This window comes from Clupea harengus, chromosome 2, assembly GCF_900700415.2.
Source record: "Clupea harengus chromosome 2, Ch_v2.0.2, whole genome shotgun sequence".
In the NCBI taxonomy this organism is placed as follows: Eukaryota; Metazoa; Chordata; class Actinopteri; order Clupeiformes; family Clupeidae; genus Clupea; species Clupea harengus.
In genome coordinates this window covers 6,298,278-6,317,885 of record NC_045153.1, presented here as the reverse complement: position 1 = coordinate 6,317,885, position 19,608 = coordinate 6,298,278, and the positions used below count along the sequence as shown (strand labels likewise).

The 19,608-nt window shown below is 41.0% G+C and overlaps 1 protein-coding gene across 1 annotated transcript; it reads right to left on the bottom strand.

Annotated features, from left to right (window-relative positions):
- Window positions 1-1,872: 1,872 nt before the first annotated feature.
- Window positions 1,873-8,719, bottom strand: LOC116222762 (structural maintenance of chromosomes protein 1B-like). The gene is made up of 5 exons (XM_042703271.1): window positions 8,654-8,719; window positions 3,482-3,637; window positions 2,855-2,920; window positions 2,330-2,440; window positions 1,873-2,060 (listed from the first exon to the last, which is right to left on the bottom strand). The coding sequence occupies exons 1-5, from the start codon at window positions 8,717-8,719 to the stop codon at window positions 1,965-1,967; spliced, it is 495 nt and encodes a 164-aa protein (XP_042559205.1). The 3' UTR covers window positions 1,873-1,964.
- Window positions 8,720-19,608: the final 10,889 nt, after the last annotated feature.

The following is a 19,608-nucleotide window of genomic DNA, read 5'->3' as shown; positions in this document are numbered from 1 at the left end:
AATTCGTCCATTGTGTTTGTGTGTATGGTTTAATCCGGAACCTACGTAAACAGTCTGCCTTTCTTCTAATCAATCTGTAACTGAAGCCTGATGTCACCTTAACTATGCCTCCTTGACCAAGTGGACAACCAGTCATGTACCCAGACTGTTTTACCTTTGCCATCTGTACATGTATTTGATTTGTTTTGTTCACCGAACATGACTGTTGAGATATATATATATATATATATATATGTATATATCAGGGTTATCTGGTAGTTGGCTTCGCCACGCCATACAAGAGTTATAGTGAGTTATGCTTCCCAGAGACATAGGGTCTTGCATGCATCATTAACTATTTCCCTCCTCTAACTTGACACCATAATCATACAGATAACACATACATTGGCCTCAACATAGCCACACACGCGAAGGGAACACTTAAACGCCACGCTTCACATGGACTCGTTCTTTGTTCATATCACATGTATATTCACGAACGGGCACACACATGCAGCGGAACTACGGTGACTGAACAAAGGAACACACACACATTCTCTCTGGTGTGCAACTGACGGCGGGTCACTGAGTCTGTGTTCTCTGTGTACCAGTGATTCACCTCTGGGGTTACCTTTTGGTCTCGCCTGTGAGTTTATGGACATTCTTGGTTTTCATTTGCCTTGTTAGCTGCTTGAACAGTTTTTTGACTTGTTTTGTGTTTAGAATTCTCTGTAATTAGCTGCCCTGTTTTTGCCCATGAGATACCTTCTGTTTTTGTCTGGATCTTCTGAGCTTTTGGATGTATTCTCGATTATTAAAGGACATCTTTTTCACACTAATATCTGCCCTTGGGTCCTCCATTGTTATACACAGTGTATTAGCATTCCAGCAGCCCAGGTTCATCCCTGACTCCATCCTGACAATAACACGATTAAAGTCTCGCCCTAAGTTTAGGAGATGGGAATTGAGGTCTGGTAACGTACAGATCAGCTTTTGTACAAAATCTGCATCATCAGGGTGTATAGGGGTGGCAGAATAATGATTAACATTACAAATGTTAATTCTTGCCAATCGAACTGAACTCTGCATAATTGCTTAGTCGTACTAATAAACGCCTTAATACTGACATCAGTCCCAGTGTTATTGGACCTTAGTGCAGCCTTTGACACGGTTGATCATAAACCTTACTACACTGACTGGAACATTGGGTTGGGTTTTCAGGTACAGTAGTCTAGTGGCTCAGATCATACTTACAAGACGGGAGCTTCTTTGTTGCCATGGGAAACTATACCTCAACACCAACGTCCCTGACCTGTGCTGTCCTCCACACCAAGGTCACTTGGAAAACCCTCATTGGGAGGGAACACTTGTGCTTGATCCATGATGACCACGTAGACATTGAACAGTGAAACAACATGTCTGTAACGCCAATGACTGACAAGTTTGCAAAGCCACAATCATTTATTGATAACTGATTTTTACAGTTGACCATAAAAACTATATATAACAAATAAAATAGATAACATTGCAACATTACCACGAATAAACATCATCGTCAAAATATGACAAAGTCCAGATTTTGGGGAATTTAAAAACAACTTGAAGAGCTAGTTGAAAATCTGTAAAAATACAGAATACAGAATACATCTGTCAGTCAAGAAGTAATTTAGTAAAAGCTGGATAAAAAGCGTTTAGAAAAAATCCAGCGCAAACAGACAAACTCGGTCAACATAAACTCAACAAACCAACAAAGCTTCAAACCATAACATCTGTCTTCTCTGACGTCTGTCTCCTCTTTAACATCTGTCTTCTCTGACGTCTGTCTCCTCTTTAACATCTGTCTCCTCTTTAACGTCTGTCTCCTCTTTAACATCTGTCTTCTCTCATATCTCTCACATCTGTCTGAGATTCACCCCATCTCCTCTTCATCTCCTGCCATCTCCTTGTGTGTCTGCATGTCTTCATCTCCTTGTGTGTCTGCATGTCTACATCTCCTTGTCTCTCTGTGAGAGGGTGTCCTCAGTCAGGGGGTAGGGGGTGAGGTCTATGGAGAGCACACGACTGGAGATGGTGTCTCCAGACTGGGGTGGCAGAGGAAGAACAAACGTCAAGCAGAGAAGGACAGAGAGAAAAATACATATTGAAGTCGGAACTGGGTGTTTGCGTGTGGGTACAGTAGCCGTCTATGAGTTTGTCTCATGAGCATATGTACAGTATGTGTATTGCAATGAGTGTATATTTCTGAGTGTTTGCAGGTATGTCCTTGAGTGTGTGTGTGTGTGTGTGTGTGTGTGTGTGTGTGTGTGTGTGTGTGTGTGTGTGTGTGTGTGTGTGTGTGTGTGTGTCTTACCTCAGAGTACACACCCAGCAGTACGTCTGCTCTGGAGTAGAACTCCTCTTTGAGCGAGATGACGATCACCTGGAAGTTCTCCCTGCACTGCTCCCTTATGAACCCTGTCACCTACACACCACCAGGGGGCGATGCAACACAGTCCACACACTTCAATATCAAACAGTCTCACATAGCCTGACGTACAGTGCAACACAGTTCTCTTTACGGAGCCCAGTGCCTGACGACCCCCCCCCCCCAAACCACTAGCCTCTTGAAGGGATAGTGAAGATCTTTGGGAAACAGAGAAGAGGTGGGTCTTGGGAGGGAAAGCCCACAGACATATAGACATGGCCTTATTAGATTTATTTTTCTCCAAGTACACTTCTATTCCACAACATCAACTCCTGAATGTGGACTCAAGTGTGAATGAATGAAAAATATCAACTAATGAATGAATGAATGGATGAATGAATGAATGAATGAATGAATGAATGAATGAATGAATGGATGGTTGGATGGATGAATGAAAGGGCCGGGCCTTGCCTTGCCGATGTTGGTGTTGTCAAGAGCGGCGTCCACCTCGTCCAGCACGAAGAATGGAGCGGGACGGAAACTGGCAGAGAAGAGAGAAGGTGAAGAGTCAGGCCTTAGTCATACACCTCACCTTTGACCTCAGACAGCCCAATATGCAGGCCTTAGTCATACACCTGACCTTTGACCTCAGACAGCCCAATATGCAGGCCTTGGTCATACTCATCACTCACTTTAAAAAACTCTGATATTATGTGTTCATTCCCATTATGAGGTTGAATCCATGGAGTACAGAGACTGCTTACTGTCAAACATGTGTCTTTCCAAATTTTGTATCAGACATTTCTTGCTTATAAACTAAAAAAATCTATGTTAAACATTCAGGTGTTAAATCTATGTTAAACATTCAACTCAATTTTAGGCCCATATATAACCAGGGCTTCTACCTCCATCTTAAACCCTAAATCCACCTGTCAATGGCGAGGCATCAGGTGTGAATCCTATACTCACCTGTGTACCCTAAATTTACCTGTAAACCCTAAACTCACCTGTGAACCCTAAACTCACCTGTGAACCCTAAACTCACCTGTGAACCCTAAACTTACCTGTGAACCCTAAACTCACCTGTGAACCCTAAACTCTCCTGTGAATGGCAAAGACGAGAGCGAGGGCGGCGATGGCCTTCTCCCCCCCGGACAGGTTGTCCATGGCCATGAAGTGTTTGCCTGGGGCCACACAGTTGTAGCTGATGTCGTCCAGGTAAGGCTCGTCAGGGTTCTCTGCACTGAGGATAGCCTGACGGGAGAGGAGTAGACACACGCACACATGCACACATGCACACACACAGACGAACCACACACACATACAAAATACATATATATATATATAAGACCACACACACACACACATACACGTGGACATGCACAGACACACACACCCTCACATACACACACAAACGTGGACACACACACACACACACACACACACACACACCCTCACATACGTGTGTGTGTACAGTTAAGACATTTTGTATCCTAATTATGTAACACCGTTGCATGTATTCGGTTACTCCCCAAGCCTGTGCATTTAAATGATGCACGCACACTGAAAGAGAGGCAAAAGCAGGGCATTTGACCTGGGTCCTGTTTTAAGAATTATTCTGAGCTAAGGCTGTCACAAGACTGACATGCCACCTGGACTCAACTTGCATGAGGACTATGACAGAAATTGAGGCTACTGATTTATAAATTCTCCCTGACTTCTCAGACAGCCTTCCTGAACAAGTAAACCATGAGAAGAGGGCTACACCTATGCAGTATGGAACCGTGTTTTACACTACAAGCGTAGAACTGGCTCCTCAAACAATTACACAGTGCTCTTAGCCAGTCCTGTCTTGTAGAACTGGCATAGACCATTCTGAGTGAATATGTCAGACAGCCTACATGGAGCGGTATTTTAGCATTATAATGATGAGGCAGGCTTTTCTTTGGCGTTTTTGCCGTTTATTGAAGACACGCATCAAATGAATATTGTCTCACGTAGACTACAACAGTACTTTTCACTTCCATTTATAAGCTTCTTATGAGAGGCTTCTTGGCCACTAAACCTTAGTGGAAAGTCTGGACACTATACATTAGGAACCTAGTGGAAAATCTGGACACATATACATTAGGAACCTAGTGGAAAATCTGGACACATATACATCAGGAACCTAGTGGAAAATCTGGACACATATACATTAGGAACCTAGTGGAAAATCTGGACACATATACATTAGTAACATATACATTAGGGACTTAGTGAGAACTCTGAACACATAGATTAGGGATCTATAGTAATTTAAACATTAGTAGGTGAGCACTGAAGCCTTCTTAAACCGTGATCATGAACTCTGATTGTTGATAAACAGCCTTGTTGATAATGTATTCGAAATTATGCAAATTGCAAGTGTTATTGTGTAAAACATGTCATGTGAAGTTGACGAGAACTGGGGTGATTGTTTTTTCTGTCCTTGAGAATATGGTGTGCTGGAACAGTGCTACTCCCTGTTCTTCTTATCTCTGTAACTATGTTAAACTGCCTGTGAGAGAATTCATCCGATTCTCACAGACTGCTTGCTGTTCACTCTCTGTGTTTCTGATCCTTCTGCAGAAGAAGAATAAACTTTATACTTTATACTCATATTATAAGACTGATCTCATTAGACTGGTTATTATCAGATTTCCATCACAATAAACAGCCTTGGTGATAAACAGCCTTGTTGATAAATAGCCTACTGAAACCAGTGCAGGTGTTTTGCCTCTTTTAGCATCACCAGCACACACAAGTGATGTGGCCTCTTTCTCTGTGTTAGTCATTTGGGTTGGGTTAGATAATAACATGTATGAATGTGTTTTCAATATTTATTGTTTCTAGTTCTATCTCTGGATTAGCACAATTCTTAAGTGACTCTGTATGCACCCATGTGTGATTATGCTGACAAAAGGGTTGAGAAGGGGTGTAATGACATGGAGAAGAGGGGTAATGATCTGGAGAAGAGGGGTACAGGTACCCTCACCTAACAAGGCAAGGGAACACAGCTGCACACATCATCATCTTTTTCATGTCTGGTTCATTCATCAATGAAGTCATAATTGATACTTCAGTTCTCCGTATTCTTATGGTACTTTTTATGCAGTGCTATTGCATGCCTTAAAGGCCTTATAATTGGTTCGCTTTCAAGGGTTGGGGCACAAAGTGTTACAAATCAGTGAGGGGAAGCCCTTTGTTTCGATTACAGCATTTAACCAACAGGGGGCATCTGTGTACACTATAACTGATGGGACTTTAGTCCCGCGTTCGACACAACTAGGAACACGTTGTTTCCTAGTTCCAACTTGGAGATGCGCACCAGAACGCAATGGAGTATTGGAGTCGACGGGAAGTTTGTAGGTTTTAGCGTTACCATTTTTTTTTCATCTCATCGGGATTTATTTTTGTATATTGACAGCCTTGTCTATACATGACTATACATGATCCCTTATAATGCTGTTTATGAGTCATGGTGACATCATTTGGCTGAAATGATATGCCTATACATTCAGAATTGAGCAATTTTAAGGAAAAAAACGAACTGAGTTGAATGTGCAGTGAAATCGAAAGTAAGAAAAATCCGAAAATCTGCGTCGCCATTTCTACACCTGAAATCACAACACCTGGTTGAGAAGTAAGTAGCGCTACAATTGGTTTGAAAAAAGGTAAGAGTTTTATGGTGTGTTTTACATTAGGTTGGTTGAATGAAACCTTACTGTGTCACAGCAGGATGGAAGCTACCCCCAAATAGACTATATGGTAATTGACCTACCGCGATATGCTTTTTAAATCTGCAGGTTACCCTTCATTTTAGAGAACACCAGGCCGGCTCGCAAACTTTACTCGGGCATCAACGAACACGCATTTTCCATCGCAGCCATGTCGGGTAATCGAATGTGGACTAAATTAATATTATATTGAGTAAAAAAATATCTCTTATTAGAGACACTGGACACTTGACCGGCCGGTTTTTACTTGGCCGTTATGGCGACCATATTGGCAGTGTGAGAGCGAATACGTTAAATGGTAGCGCAAAACTCGGGGGCCGAATGCGGTTCGATACGGCCGCCTGGCTCTGCCTAACTCTGGTGTTGAGTCTAGGTCCAGGTCCGGACAGAGTGTGGTGTGCTGCATGTTTATGAATCGGACCGCTTCCGTCGCAAACAATAAAACACTCTTTGCCACCCACTCTGCCCGATACCACAAACCCGAATGAGCAGGTGCTGCTTTCCTGCGGTTTGATCTGAAAACCTGCTCCCTACAAGTTAACTTTATAGGTTTACTGCCATTTCTGACTTCAAACAAAGTTCTTGATGATTGAGTTGCTACTACAGGCATTAATGTACGTATATAGGCTACATGATCAAATATTTTGGAAAATTATTTATATGTGTAGGCCTACAATTTGTCTGTTCTTTATTCTAGTCAGTTAACTACAAAAATCACCTGCGTTAGGCTAAGCCTTATTTAATATATTTTTTTACTAGAGATAATTTGTTCAGGTTACCTGCTGTGGTTATCAGTAAATATTCGGTTGGCTGCGGCACGCTGTCATTTTACAATAATTATAAAATAAACACAACGTGGAGCTGTCAATCAATAACTCATTTAATAGAATTACCGGTATGTGAATTCGGCCTTATTGAGCCACACATAGTTCCAGTATGGATAGTTCCATACTATTTTTCATCCGAATTCTGCAAGCTGGCCTGCTAGTTTGTCGAGATTTAAAAATTAAGCTTGTTGTTTTCCGTTCAGCTCTACCAGTTGAGTGACAGAAACACGTAGCCTATCTCATTTTATCATTTAAATGTATTCTTCTGTACTCGCTTTACAGTAGGCTATACTACTATGCACCCAAGAAAGCAAAACATGAAGGGTCAAGCCAGTTATAAGACAAACATATCTTTGAACATTTAATAGATCATTAAAAAGTTATGCGGATCAGCTGCCATCATCGAAAACTTAACAGTTTATTTCTGACTTTCACTGTGATTGAAGGAATTAGAGATACTTTTTTCTATCCTAACTATAGGCCTACATCCTACATAGCCAGTACTGCCTCGCTAGTTTCCCGCTGTCTAAAAATGGAGCTAGTTGTTTTCCATTCAGCTTGTGTGTAACCACTAGGAGACGAGTAGCATTCCAAGCCTCAGCGTGGGCGTTTGGCAGTCAGGTGTCTTGGCTGATCATCTCACCTTGACGCATAGCGTTAACATTTTGTTTTCATTTCGTCGGGATTTATTTTTGTATATTGACCGGCGGACTATACGTGATCCCTTATAATGCTGTTTATGAGTCATGGTAACATCATTTGGCTGAAATTATAGGCCTATACAGTCAGAATTGGGACATTTTAAGTAGGAAAAAAACCGAACTCAGTTGAATGCGGCATAAAACTACCGAAATCCGGAAATCTAAGAACTTCGTTGCCATTTCGACACCTGAAGTCACAATACTTGGTTGGGAGGTAAAAGTAGCCTATAATTGCTGTGAAAAAAAAGAAAAGAAAAAAAGAGCGAGGTAAGAGTTTTGCGGTGTGTTGTAGCCTACATTGGTTAAATTGGTTGGTTAAATTAAATCTTACTGTGTCAGTCTATATTGTCGATGTGAGAGAGAGAGCAGGTAGGCTACAGCAAATGGTAGCACAAAACCCGCGGGCCGAATGTGGTTTAAGTAGGGAAAAAACGAACTCAGAGTTGAATAAGCCTACGCCATAAGACTGCAGTGAAATCGAAAGTAAGAAAAATCCAGAAATCTATGAACTGCGTCGCCACTTCAACACCTGAAATCACAACACCTGGTTGAGAGGTAAGAGTACAATTGTTGTGTGAAAAGAAAAAAAGAGGGTTTTGCGGTGTATTTTACATTAGGTTGCTTAAATGAAATCATACTGTGTGAAAACTACCCCAAATAGGGTAATTGATCTGCCTTGATATGTTTTTTTTTTAATCTGCAGGTAGGATTAACCTTTATTTCAGAGAACACCAGGCCTTCTCGCAAACGTTACCTTGGCCTCAACGAACACGCATTTTCATTTGCAGTTGTGTAGGGTCATCGAATGTGGACTAATATTATATTGAGTAGAAAAATCTCTCTTATTAGACACTTGACGTTAGACTGGGCTGTTTTTACTTGGCCGTTATGGCGACCATATTGGCAGTGCGAGAAAGAGCAGGCACGGTAAATGGTAGCGCAAAAACCAGCGGGCCGAATGCGGTTCGATTACGGCCGCCTCACTCTGCCTAACTCTGGTGTTGAATCCAGGTCCAGGTCCCGGTCCGGACCGAGTGTGGTGTGCTGCATGTTTATGAATCGGACCGCTTCCGTCGCGGACAATAAAACACTCTTTGCCACCTACTCTGCTCGATACCACAAACCCGAGTGAGCAGGTGCTGCTTACCTTCGGTTTGATCTGAAAACCTGCTCCCTACATGTTAACTCTATAGGTTAACTGTCATTTCTGACTTCAAACAAAGTCCTTGATGATTGAGTTGCTACAGGCATCACTGTGCTTTTGAAAAATGATTACTAGTTATGTAAAACTGCAAATAACAATGCCCTCTAATGATAAGACACAACCAAGACACATTTGGCATATATGTTATATATTTTTCATATATAATAAAAACAGGTTCACTGGTTTTATAATTTATATAATAGGGTTATTTATATAATAAGTCACCAGTAGATATGTAAAAGTACGTATTTACATGATACAATATTTTGGAAAATAATTTCTATATTTACAATTTGGCTTTATTCTAGTGTCAGTTAAATAGACCTACAAAAATCACCACTGTTAGACTAAGCCTTTTTTTATATATATATTTTTTACTGAAGGTCATTTATTCAGGTTATGTGTTATGATAAATCTTCCGTTGGCTGCGGTACATTAGTGTCAATCTGGGCAGAGTAAACACTTATCGGTTCTACTGCATTCCTAGCATTCGGAGAACGAACAATGGAACAGTCTAGCGAGTCTGCAGGTCGGCGTCATTGAAAAGGTCCCGCCTTCAAATTCCATGCTTTTTTTAATGCTCACACACCTTGATATTAACTCGGCGCTCTGTCTTTCTCACTTTAATCCCACAACTAACATGTTTTTTTATAGTTCCAACTCTGAGAAGTGCACCAGAACACACAATATATAGATTAGGCCTATACATATTGTTATAATTGTTTTAGGCCAAGTGTGCAGTCTTTTACAGACACATTTCAGTTCAACAGCTATTCAATTACACCCCGTTCTCCTGAAACAACATGTTGATGGCTGGAGCAGTCCGAGGCACTTCCTTTGGTTTTCCCTTTACAGAACCAGGACTAATACTGGAGTTATTTTTGTGAGTGCACATAGCTAGTCATTTGTTCAGGTTACGTGCTGTGGTTATCAGTAAATCTTTGGTTGGCTGCGGCACATATGGGTTGATGTCAATCTGGGCAGAGTAAACACGCACGGCATCAGGGCTACTACATTCCTACCATTTGGAGAACACTGTAGATAACAATCCGGCGAGTGTGCGGGTCTGCCTCATTGAAAAGGTCCCGCCTTCAAATTCTACGCTTTTTTTCATGCTCACAAACATTGATATTAACTCGGCGCTCTGTTTTTCTCTTGGTTCAGTTTAGTCCAGTGAGCTTTGCGGGCATGACATCAATTAAAACTATAATTTATAGATGACAGGACTTTAATCCCGTGTTCGAGGCAACTAGGAACACGTTTTTTCCTAGTTCCAACTCTGAGAAGTGCACCGTTTGGCACAATATATAGATTAGGCCTATACATATCGTTAGAATTGTATTAGGCCGTGTCCAGTCTTTTACAGACACATTTCAGCTCAACAGCTAATCAGTTACACCCCGTTCTCCTGAATCAACATGTTGATGGCTGGAGTAGTTCATTACTCAGTCCGAGCCACTTCCTTTGGTTTTCTCTTTACAGAACAAAGACTAACACTGGAGGGGTTTTTGTGAGTACACATAGCCTACACAATAGACAGCAGCAGGATTGGGAAGAGTATTGCATTGTCATCAAGGACTGCATCTTTAATGTCAAGTTTAATGTAGGTCATAGATAGGCTTTATAACCTTGATAAGGGTATAGCAACACTAGCATTTTAGCTTTCCACACAGCCATTCCAAACAAAGTCATAATTGTATAATGCCACGTAACAGTCTACATCTACATAATAATTATTGTTAAAAAGGGCTGTCTCACCAGTTGCCTCCAGCTGTGCACCCCCGCTGTGCAGGCCACTCACGGGACCTGGGGTCCAGGCAGAGGTCAGCCTATCAGTTGATCCCAGGAGTCCGTGGGGCTCGTGCACAGTGGAATTTCACTGACCAGATGGTTAACCCCATGCTGGGTTTCTCAGAGCTAGCCTGGACTTGTTCTCACTCCCCCCCTCTGGCCTATATAAGCTTGGGCCACCACTGGCCAGTTGTGGGTCAAGTAAGCAGAGTTGGAGAGGAGCTTCAAGCAGTTCATCAGGTCAATTCACGATCAGAGACATTCGCGATCATTTGCCGTGCGTCAATGAAAGAGTGAGTGTTTCGTTGTTGTATGTGTAATGTAGCGGGTCTGTTTCATATCAGTGTATATAATATATGTATGTTTATGTAGGGTGGTAATTATACTGTCTTGTCATGTTTCACTCTGTTACCGTTAAGCAGGAGTTACCGTTGTTAACGGAGGAGTGGAATGTTCACTGTAACGCTGTGAAAGGGACAGATCCGTATATATATCATAGCCATCATAATCACCGTTTGTATATACTGTTTCATCTTTATCATATTTAATTGTTAATATTTGTATATATTTGTTATATATTATTTCCATAGAAACCACGGTTCATGGTTCTTCAACTCAATCACGGTCAATCAAGAATTCATGTGTAAATACGAGTCCTTTACGCGGATAATCGTATTCACCGTTCATCTTCAATCATTCATGTTCATCCTGCCATTCAAGGCTTGAGTGTGTGCAATAAATACTTCATTACATCTGTCATCATTGGGACATTGACATCATTCTAGTTCTAACCGGACAGACCTGTGGCGATTGTCACCTATTTCAAGTACACCAGCATACAGTCTTTGGGTTTCATTCAATTCACATATCACCCTATTTTATAATTATAATAATACAAACATTTTCAAAACAAAAGGAACATTTCCAAATATGCTCCAACATTAACCTTTACTGTTGCACCACCATTATTGCCTGAGTTTCTGAGCCATTTTTGCATCATTTATTTAGGACTTTTAAATAATTTAAACTTCACATCAAATGCCATTGTAGACAGTGACGGCTGGTGGTTTTTTTTTTTGGGGGGGGGGGGGGGGGCACAGTTGGGCGGCGCGGTTTACATAGCACTCCACAATGAGAAAATAACACACGAGAGGTTTTGAGTAGAATATATTAAAAAACAAAGATTTATGTCATGAAAACACAGTGCTCAACACTGTCCATTAACAACTGTCTACAAACTGTAACATTGGGCATGAGCGGTTTAGAGCAGAATGGTTTAAGAAACATTGGGTTGGGTTCCAGAGGTTTAAACATTGGGTAGTAGAGGTTTAGAGTAGACTAGATTCAGAAACATTGGATACTAGAGGTTTAGAGCAGAATAAATTCAGAAACATTGTGTACAAGAAGTTTAAAACAGAGTAGATTAAAAAAACACAGGGTGTTGAGGTTTAGAGCAGAATAGATTGAGAAAGACTGGATGATACTAGAGGTTTAGAGCAGAATAGATTCAGAAACACTGGATGATACTAGAGGTTTAGAGCAGAATAGATTCAGAAACACTACATGTTTTCGAATGTCAATTCGGTACCCTTCATCCAGCTGCTCTGCAATACTCAGTCTTCCAAAGAGGTTTAGCTTCAGGCTGTTATTTAGATGACCAAGGCCAGATTCAAGTTTCTTAAATTTTTCAGTTAAGTGCTTTAGATCCCTCATCCCCATTAGTCCAGAGTGTTTCAGTCCCAGGACTTTGGAACAACAGACAGGGGAAACAAAAAAACGCATTACTAACTGAACAACCAGCTAACCAACTCCGCTTAGCATAGCCTACAGGTTTGACGAGAAGCTCCGGGTGCTATCAGTGGTCTGCTGCTGAATGTTTAAATCCGAACGGTCGAGTCCCAAGTCTTTCACTCTCTTCTTGTCAACACACATAAAGATACAACCGAGTTTTCAGTCAGCGATGTCACCATATTCACAAAATCAATGTTTCTGCTAGCTATGCTGCTCTCGTAGATGCTTGTTGCGGTAAGGGAATGATAAAGGTCTTTGTGGAATGGAACTTTTAATCCGCCAATGAAAAGCTGTCCCTGCTGAAATGACAGCGAAAAGTTAGCTAGCTTCCATAGACTTTGCTGTGATGAACAAATCTTTTTTCGAGTCATTCGTTAATTTGGGGGGGGGGGGGGGGGGGTGGTAAGAGAAATTCCTGCATTAAAATAATGTATCATGACAGTCTGGATGATTTGAAGTGGTCATTTATTATCACACTAGCATTCAATTATCACGGCAAACTATTACGCTGAACTCTAAGTAAAGTACAAAAAAGTTAAAATAACGAAACCTGTAATTATTACTTGTGAAGGAATATCATTCACGTCTTACTAAACCTAGCCACGCGAAAGTGAACGAGGTAAACAAATCCTTTCTGTTTCCTCTGCAGGTCACGTGAAAAATTATCCTAATATCCTATTCCGAAGACCCAGTCAAAATGAACGAATCATTTCTGTTTTCTCTAGCTACCAGTGCTGAGCCTATGCAGGTCACGTGGAAAATGAACGATGAACGAGATCTGATCTGTATCCGGCAGATGAACGAGTCGTTCACCTCCCGACCGTGTCTTCAGGTCAATGAACGATCGGGAGGTGAACGATTCGTTCACCTCCCGACCGTGTCTTCGGGTCAATGTTTCGTTCTTCTGCCAACCGAGTCTTCGGATCAATGATTCGTTCATCTGCCGGATACGGATCTTTGGATAATTTTTCACGTGACCTGCATAGGCTCAGTACTGGTAGCTAGAGGAAACAGAAATGATTCGTTCATTTTCCGACTCGGTCTTCGGATACGGATCTTTGGATCATTTCCCACGTGACCTGCATTCAACGAATCATTTCTGTTTCCTTGGCTGAGCCTATGCAAGTCCCGATGCGTGGCCACGAGAAAATGAACAAATCTTTTTTTGAGAGGACTCGTTACTCTCGTCCTTATAAGGATTCGTTCAAAATGAACGAATCGTTCACGAACGACACATCACTACCGGCGCTCCTTGACCTGAAAGGGGGCCTTTTCTCAGTAATGACGAATGGCAATATATTATGTACGGACACATTTTAGTGGTTGATGATGACAGGGGCTTACGGTCTCCCACACACATTTAACGCGTAAACACGGTTAATTTCTTATTTTAATTATTTGGTATATAATGTCTTTTGACATGTCTTAAAATATTTTCATCTCAAAATTGTAAGGGGGGCGGCGCACTAGCGGCCACTATTCACGCACCGCCACTGATTGTAGGCCAAGTCTTTTTTTGACAGCAGCTTTTAAATCATTTACATTATGGACATTATCTTTCAATCAAGATTATCTTTTTTTGACAGCAGCTCTGGTATCCCTTCATCATCCTAAGAGCCCACATCTGTATGGGTTGATGGGGACTGAGAGAAACATAAACCTTGTTTTTCAAAGGCACAGTGTGTAGATTTTATTGGCATTTAGTCGTGAGGCTGCTGAATGGCAACCAGCTGAATACCCTTTCATTTACAAGTGTGTGCGAATACCTACGGTGGCCATAAAAATGTCTCCAGCCATTGTTTTGGTTTGTCCATTCTGGGCTACTGTAGACACATGGTGGTGCAACTTGGCCGACTCCGAGGAAGAGCACCAACTCCCTATGTAGATACAAAGGGCTCATTCTAACTAACAAAAACAGGATTCACAGTTACAGATAGTTATGCACCAATGAAAACATAATTATGAATACTATACTGTATTCCATTTCTACTAATAAATGCCATTTAAAACTACGCACCTTTAATGCCTTCTTAATGGCGCTATTTACGTAACTAAAATATAATAACTATTGACTACTATACTGTATGTGCTGTATTATGGGTTTCTGAGGCAGGCCACTTATCTAATGTATTTCATTGCTACGCTGTTATTTTATCCAAATGCCTTTTGATCGTAGCATACAGTGGCTAATGTAATGCAATGACTTTTACGGGACATACTTTTTTTTCACCCCAGAACTCTTGGTCTTGCCATGCCTCCAACATGAGTTACCCTAACCTGACGGACGTTGGTCACAGTATGGAGATGGAGGGAGAGGATCCCAACATAAGACCCCTGAGAGATTTCAAGAGTGGGGAAACCCAACCTGAAGAGAGTGATCGGGAGGTCCCCTCTACAGACCATCCTCTTGGTGAAGGTGTTGGTCCTGGTGGTCAAAGGTGAGTGTAACAGAAACCAAGAGAAATGCAAAGGATTCCGAAAGTGTCTGCTTTGTACATCACTATAGTAACCTAGCATTTTCAAAATGTACATATATATAGTCTAATGATGTGATTATGTATGTATAATGATACAGCCTCATTATTTTGGTACATTATCATTCATATTGACAGACTTTCACCAGTACCCAGTGTATGTTCCATGAAGAGTGACCAGTCAAAGGAGCATCCACCTGATTTTACAGGAGAAAGTAAACACAATAGGTATTCATATTACATCTCGTATAACAACTTGCTTATGTATTTAACAATTTGATCTTTTATAATCGTCTTCACATACCATTTATTCATTCTAATTAATTTATTCTCGTCACTAGGGTTGATTTGGACAGACCAGACTGTAAGCTGTCAGATGATTCCACTTCTGTTGACGAGGCTTCTAGGTATGTGTGGAGAAACATCTGGATGTGAATAATGAATGGTCTTCCCTATGACTATGTAGAAATACACAGCAGGATGTCTACTGTTCAGGTGTAGACATTTCAGAGCTCATTTCTCTGGGACTTATTTATCTTGTATTCATTAAAAAACAACCCTGAATATCAAGTCTGTAGACTGCAGTAGACATTTACCGCGCTTTCCCAACTGTTCATTAACCACACGACAGGATTTTATGTCATTGTATAAAACAAACCCATGTATTGACCGCACCCGTGTTTTAACCACATTGCGACATGGCCTCACAAAACTAAATGCTGATCATTTGGGCAAGAGCAAGGTAAAAGGGAATGAGAACTCAACTAATATCTCACAGTTTAAATTTGATCTCTTTATAGACCTATCTAAACCCCAATTTACCAAACAAAGGCTGACGTCGTGCTTTCTGACATTCAAATAGTATGATGGTTCACATGAAATGTGAATATAAAAACTTTGTAAATGTTTTCTCCGTTATGAATGTGATTTTATGGGTAACCCATGGCGATGTCTATATCCCATTTAAGTGTGACAGTGTGAACTCTAGGTAACCTTTGTCTTAAAGATATGTCTTGATCTTACTTTTTTTTCTTTTTGAGAAAGAAAATGCCTACCCCTGTATAGGTCATATCCGAGACGCCAATTCATTAAAATTAACTGGCTGTAGAAAGGTTACAAAAGAAAAAAAATCAATGAATACGACGCGGTTAATTACTCAAGAAATTATGGCATAGCACATAAAGGCTTTTGTATGTGATTTTTGGTACTTAAATGTGGTTAGAATATATTAATGCATATATTTATCTATCTCTTACAGTCAACACACAACTGAACCCACGAGTGTTCTCTGTGATGTTTGCCCAAAGAGGGCTTACAAGTCCTGCTTGACCTGCGCTGCCTCCTTCTGTGAGGTCCATGTGAGGCAGCACTACACAGATCCAGCACTGCAGAGACACACGCTGGTGGAGGCCACTGAAGACCTGGAGCAGCGGCTGTGCCAACGACACAACAGAGATCGGAAGCAGAGGCTGTGCCAACGACACAACAGAGATCGGGAGCTATATTGCAGGACTGACCAGACTGCAATATGTTTATCATGCTGGACAACGGAACACACTGGACATGACATAATACCCCAGGAAGAACATCAGGTAGATACTGCTGCCATATAAATATATATGCATGACATATATATATTTAATCAGTACAAATATTAAATGAAAGGAAATGTTAAATGTTATCTATATAATGTTATGTTTAACATTATCTTATGCTCTTTCTTTTACTCAGCGTCTGCAAAATAATACATCAGAGATGGAAAATAAGTCAGGTACACAAAGTTACATTTACTAAGTACACTTTACACATCTATCGTAAATTATGATCAAGAATTACTGAAATGATTGCATTTCTGCAGCAATTTAAAATGTCACTGGTCATTACACTGATTTGAAAATAATTTAATTCGAGGATAATTATGGTTTATGTGTTACATGTATTGTGATTTCCTGTGGCTCAACATGTAGAACAGGGTAATAACAACATCATCATCATGAGTTGGAATCCTGTAAAAGGTTCCTGACCATTACACTGATCTTCATTCCCAGCTGTTCCTCCTCCTGGGCCCATTGAGTTCACCTCAGTGAAGCCAGACTCCGTGTGTCTGAGCTGGGGACCTCCTGAGGGGCTGGCTGGACCCCACAGATTCAGGGTCACATGGTCGAGTGAAGGCAGCCTGGAGCATCTCCAAGTGAAAGGCCTGAAACTACATGTTCAGGGACTCATTCCAGGAGAGGAGTACCTGTTTAGTGTGGCCACCCTCAGTGATGATGGCAGACAGAGTTCATGTGTCTCTGCAACTGTCCACACAGGTTTGGTTCTGGGACTTTGTTCATACAGTAGATACTGATAGAGAGAGCTGTCAGAGTAGGATAAGGAGTTCTTGAAATTAAATGAATATGTGATGCAAAACCCGGTGTCTGATTAAAGTTATTGTGATTTAACACTCCACAGAACTAATAACCCTATATGCTGTTTTGGAACATTGTTTTAATCTAAAGATACCTCAGTTAAATACTAAAATATTTTCTTTTCTATGTCTAGATATTCCTCCACCTGGGTGTCTCACTGTGGCTGTGGATCTCACATCAGTGTCAGTGACGTGGAGCAAACCAGAGGGAGTTGATCAGGCCTCCTACCTACTGACCCTCCACAGAGATGGAGGATGTCTAAACACCGTTCCCACCAGATCCCTTCAACACCGTTATGAGTTGGAAATGGAGAGAGAATACACCATCAGTGTTTCCACAGTACTAAAAGGAGGCCAAAGCAAGCCCATCTCTAAACCCATCAGAACAAGTATGGGACGCTTGGCTTGGAGTTTCTCCATTCCTGAACATCTGATTTGTTTAGTTCAAATACCTATCTATTTTCAATGATCAAAAGTATAGTAAGAGATGAGAACAAGCTATTATTACACCTCCATAGAATCCAAACAAGCCTGTGCTTTTCCTTAAGTTTCACCCCAGAAGCATGTGCATGTATGCATGCATACGAGTTCGCATAAAAGTCATCTTTCCTGAAAACAGTGGCTCAATATCATACACCAGAGACATATAACAGAATGTGTTCTTGTTAGGTCAATATTCACCCTTGTTACCTCGGGACTCTGGAGTTTCATATAAGTATATTCATTAGACAAACAACAACAATTGCAATCGGGCTCACTCCCAGCACAAGGCTGAAAGTGAAGCCCTGATAAACACATCGCACAAGGTTTATATAGACAGAAGTTTAGCGTTTAGCAGGGATAACCACGTGGTGGATCTCTGACGTCCGAAGCTAGGATGGAAGTTTTGCACAAGGTCGGAAGAAGCTTATCACCTCTGGTCTAAACGTGCTCTTGTACAAATGCAGACTAAGTGGCACCTAATAATCTAAAAGTTACACACACGCAGAAACACAGAAAAGCCAGGTTCCTGCTTATATAAGTACATGATTCATATAAGGCAATTAATAATACAAGGCACTTGATAATTATATTCTTAAGTCATTTACAGTGTTTGGACATTATCTCCATCAGTTCTGAGATGAAATTGTGTTCATCACTAATGCATGTTTTGTTGTCCTCACAGGTTATCCAGTCCCAGAGAAGTTGACTGTGAGCTCTGTGACTCCAACATCTGCTAATCTTAGCTGGAGCCTTCATCAGGGGATGGAGCAGTTTCCACACAGCTTCCTGATCTCCTACCACAGTGAAGAGACTGAACTACATACCACCTCTACAGGGTCACGCAGCACCACTCTTAGAGGCCTGACGCCAGACACTAAATATACTGTCACTGTCTGCTGTGAGCTCAGAGATGGGGGAAGGAGTCAGGCTGCTACACTCGTCATCCAAACAGGTGAGAAATGAGAATTGAGACAAACAGTATGTGAAATAAATATTAGTTATATGATTGTTTCACACTTATTTCCATGTATTGATTCCATAAAAAATGAGGCAGTGTAAATCAGGTTAAATTAAGTTAAATTCAGTCCCTGGTTGAGTAAATGTTTGTAAATGGCGAAAGTTGAATAGTGCTCAAAAGAAGACCTTTGGGTTACTGACAGTGCAATTGTTGAATGTTATTTCACTTCCACTCTAAGTCATTATACATTCTAGTGATGCTCCGATTGATTGGCCGATATTGGAAAAAATTGCTTGATCGATCAAAAAAGCCGATCACGTGACGTAAATTAATTAATTAATTCCACCTGCATGCGCGGCAAACGGACACTCAACAGCAGAGCGGAGCTTGGCAGTGGCAAGCAACATGAGTTCTCCCATCTGGAAGTTTTAGTCAGTTTAATTTCTACAAATGGTGCATATAAAATAGGGGGATATTTAGCTGATTGAATCCCAAAAGGATCTGTATGAAGGTTATGAAATAGCTGCCAATCGCCACAGACTGTCCGGTAAGAACAGATAATGTCAAAGTTCCAATGATGAAGTAAGAACGGTATCTATAGGCTATTTATTTTCCACACACACGCAAGACATGAATTGGTAGGATGAATATGGATGACCGTGGTTTCTACAGAAATGATAAATAACAAGACATACAGATATGAACAATTATATATACAACAAATATTTACACACATGAAGAATATTACGGCTATAACATGAAGGTGGATCTGTCCCTTTAACTCCGTGCTGCGTTACGGTGAACATTACATTTACCCATTATCAAGGG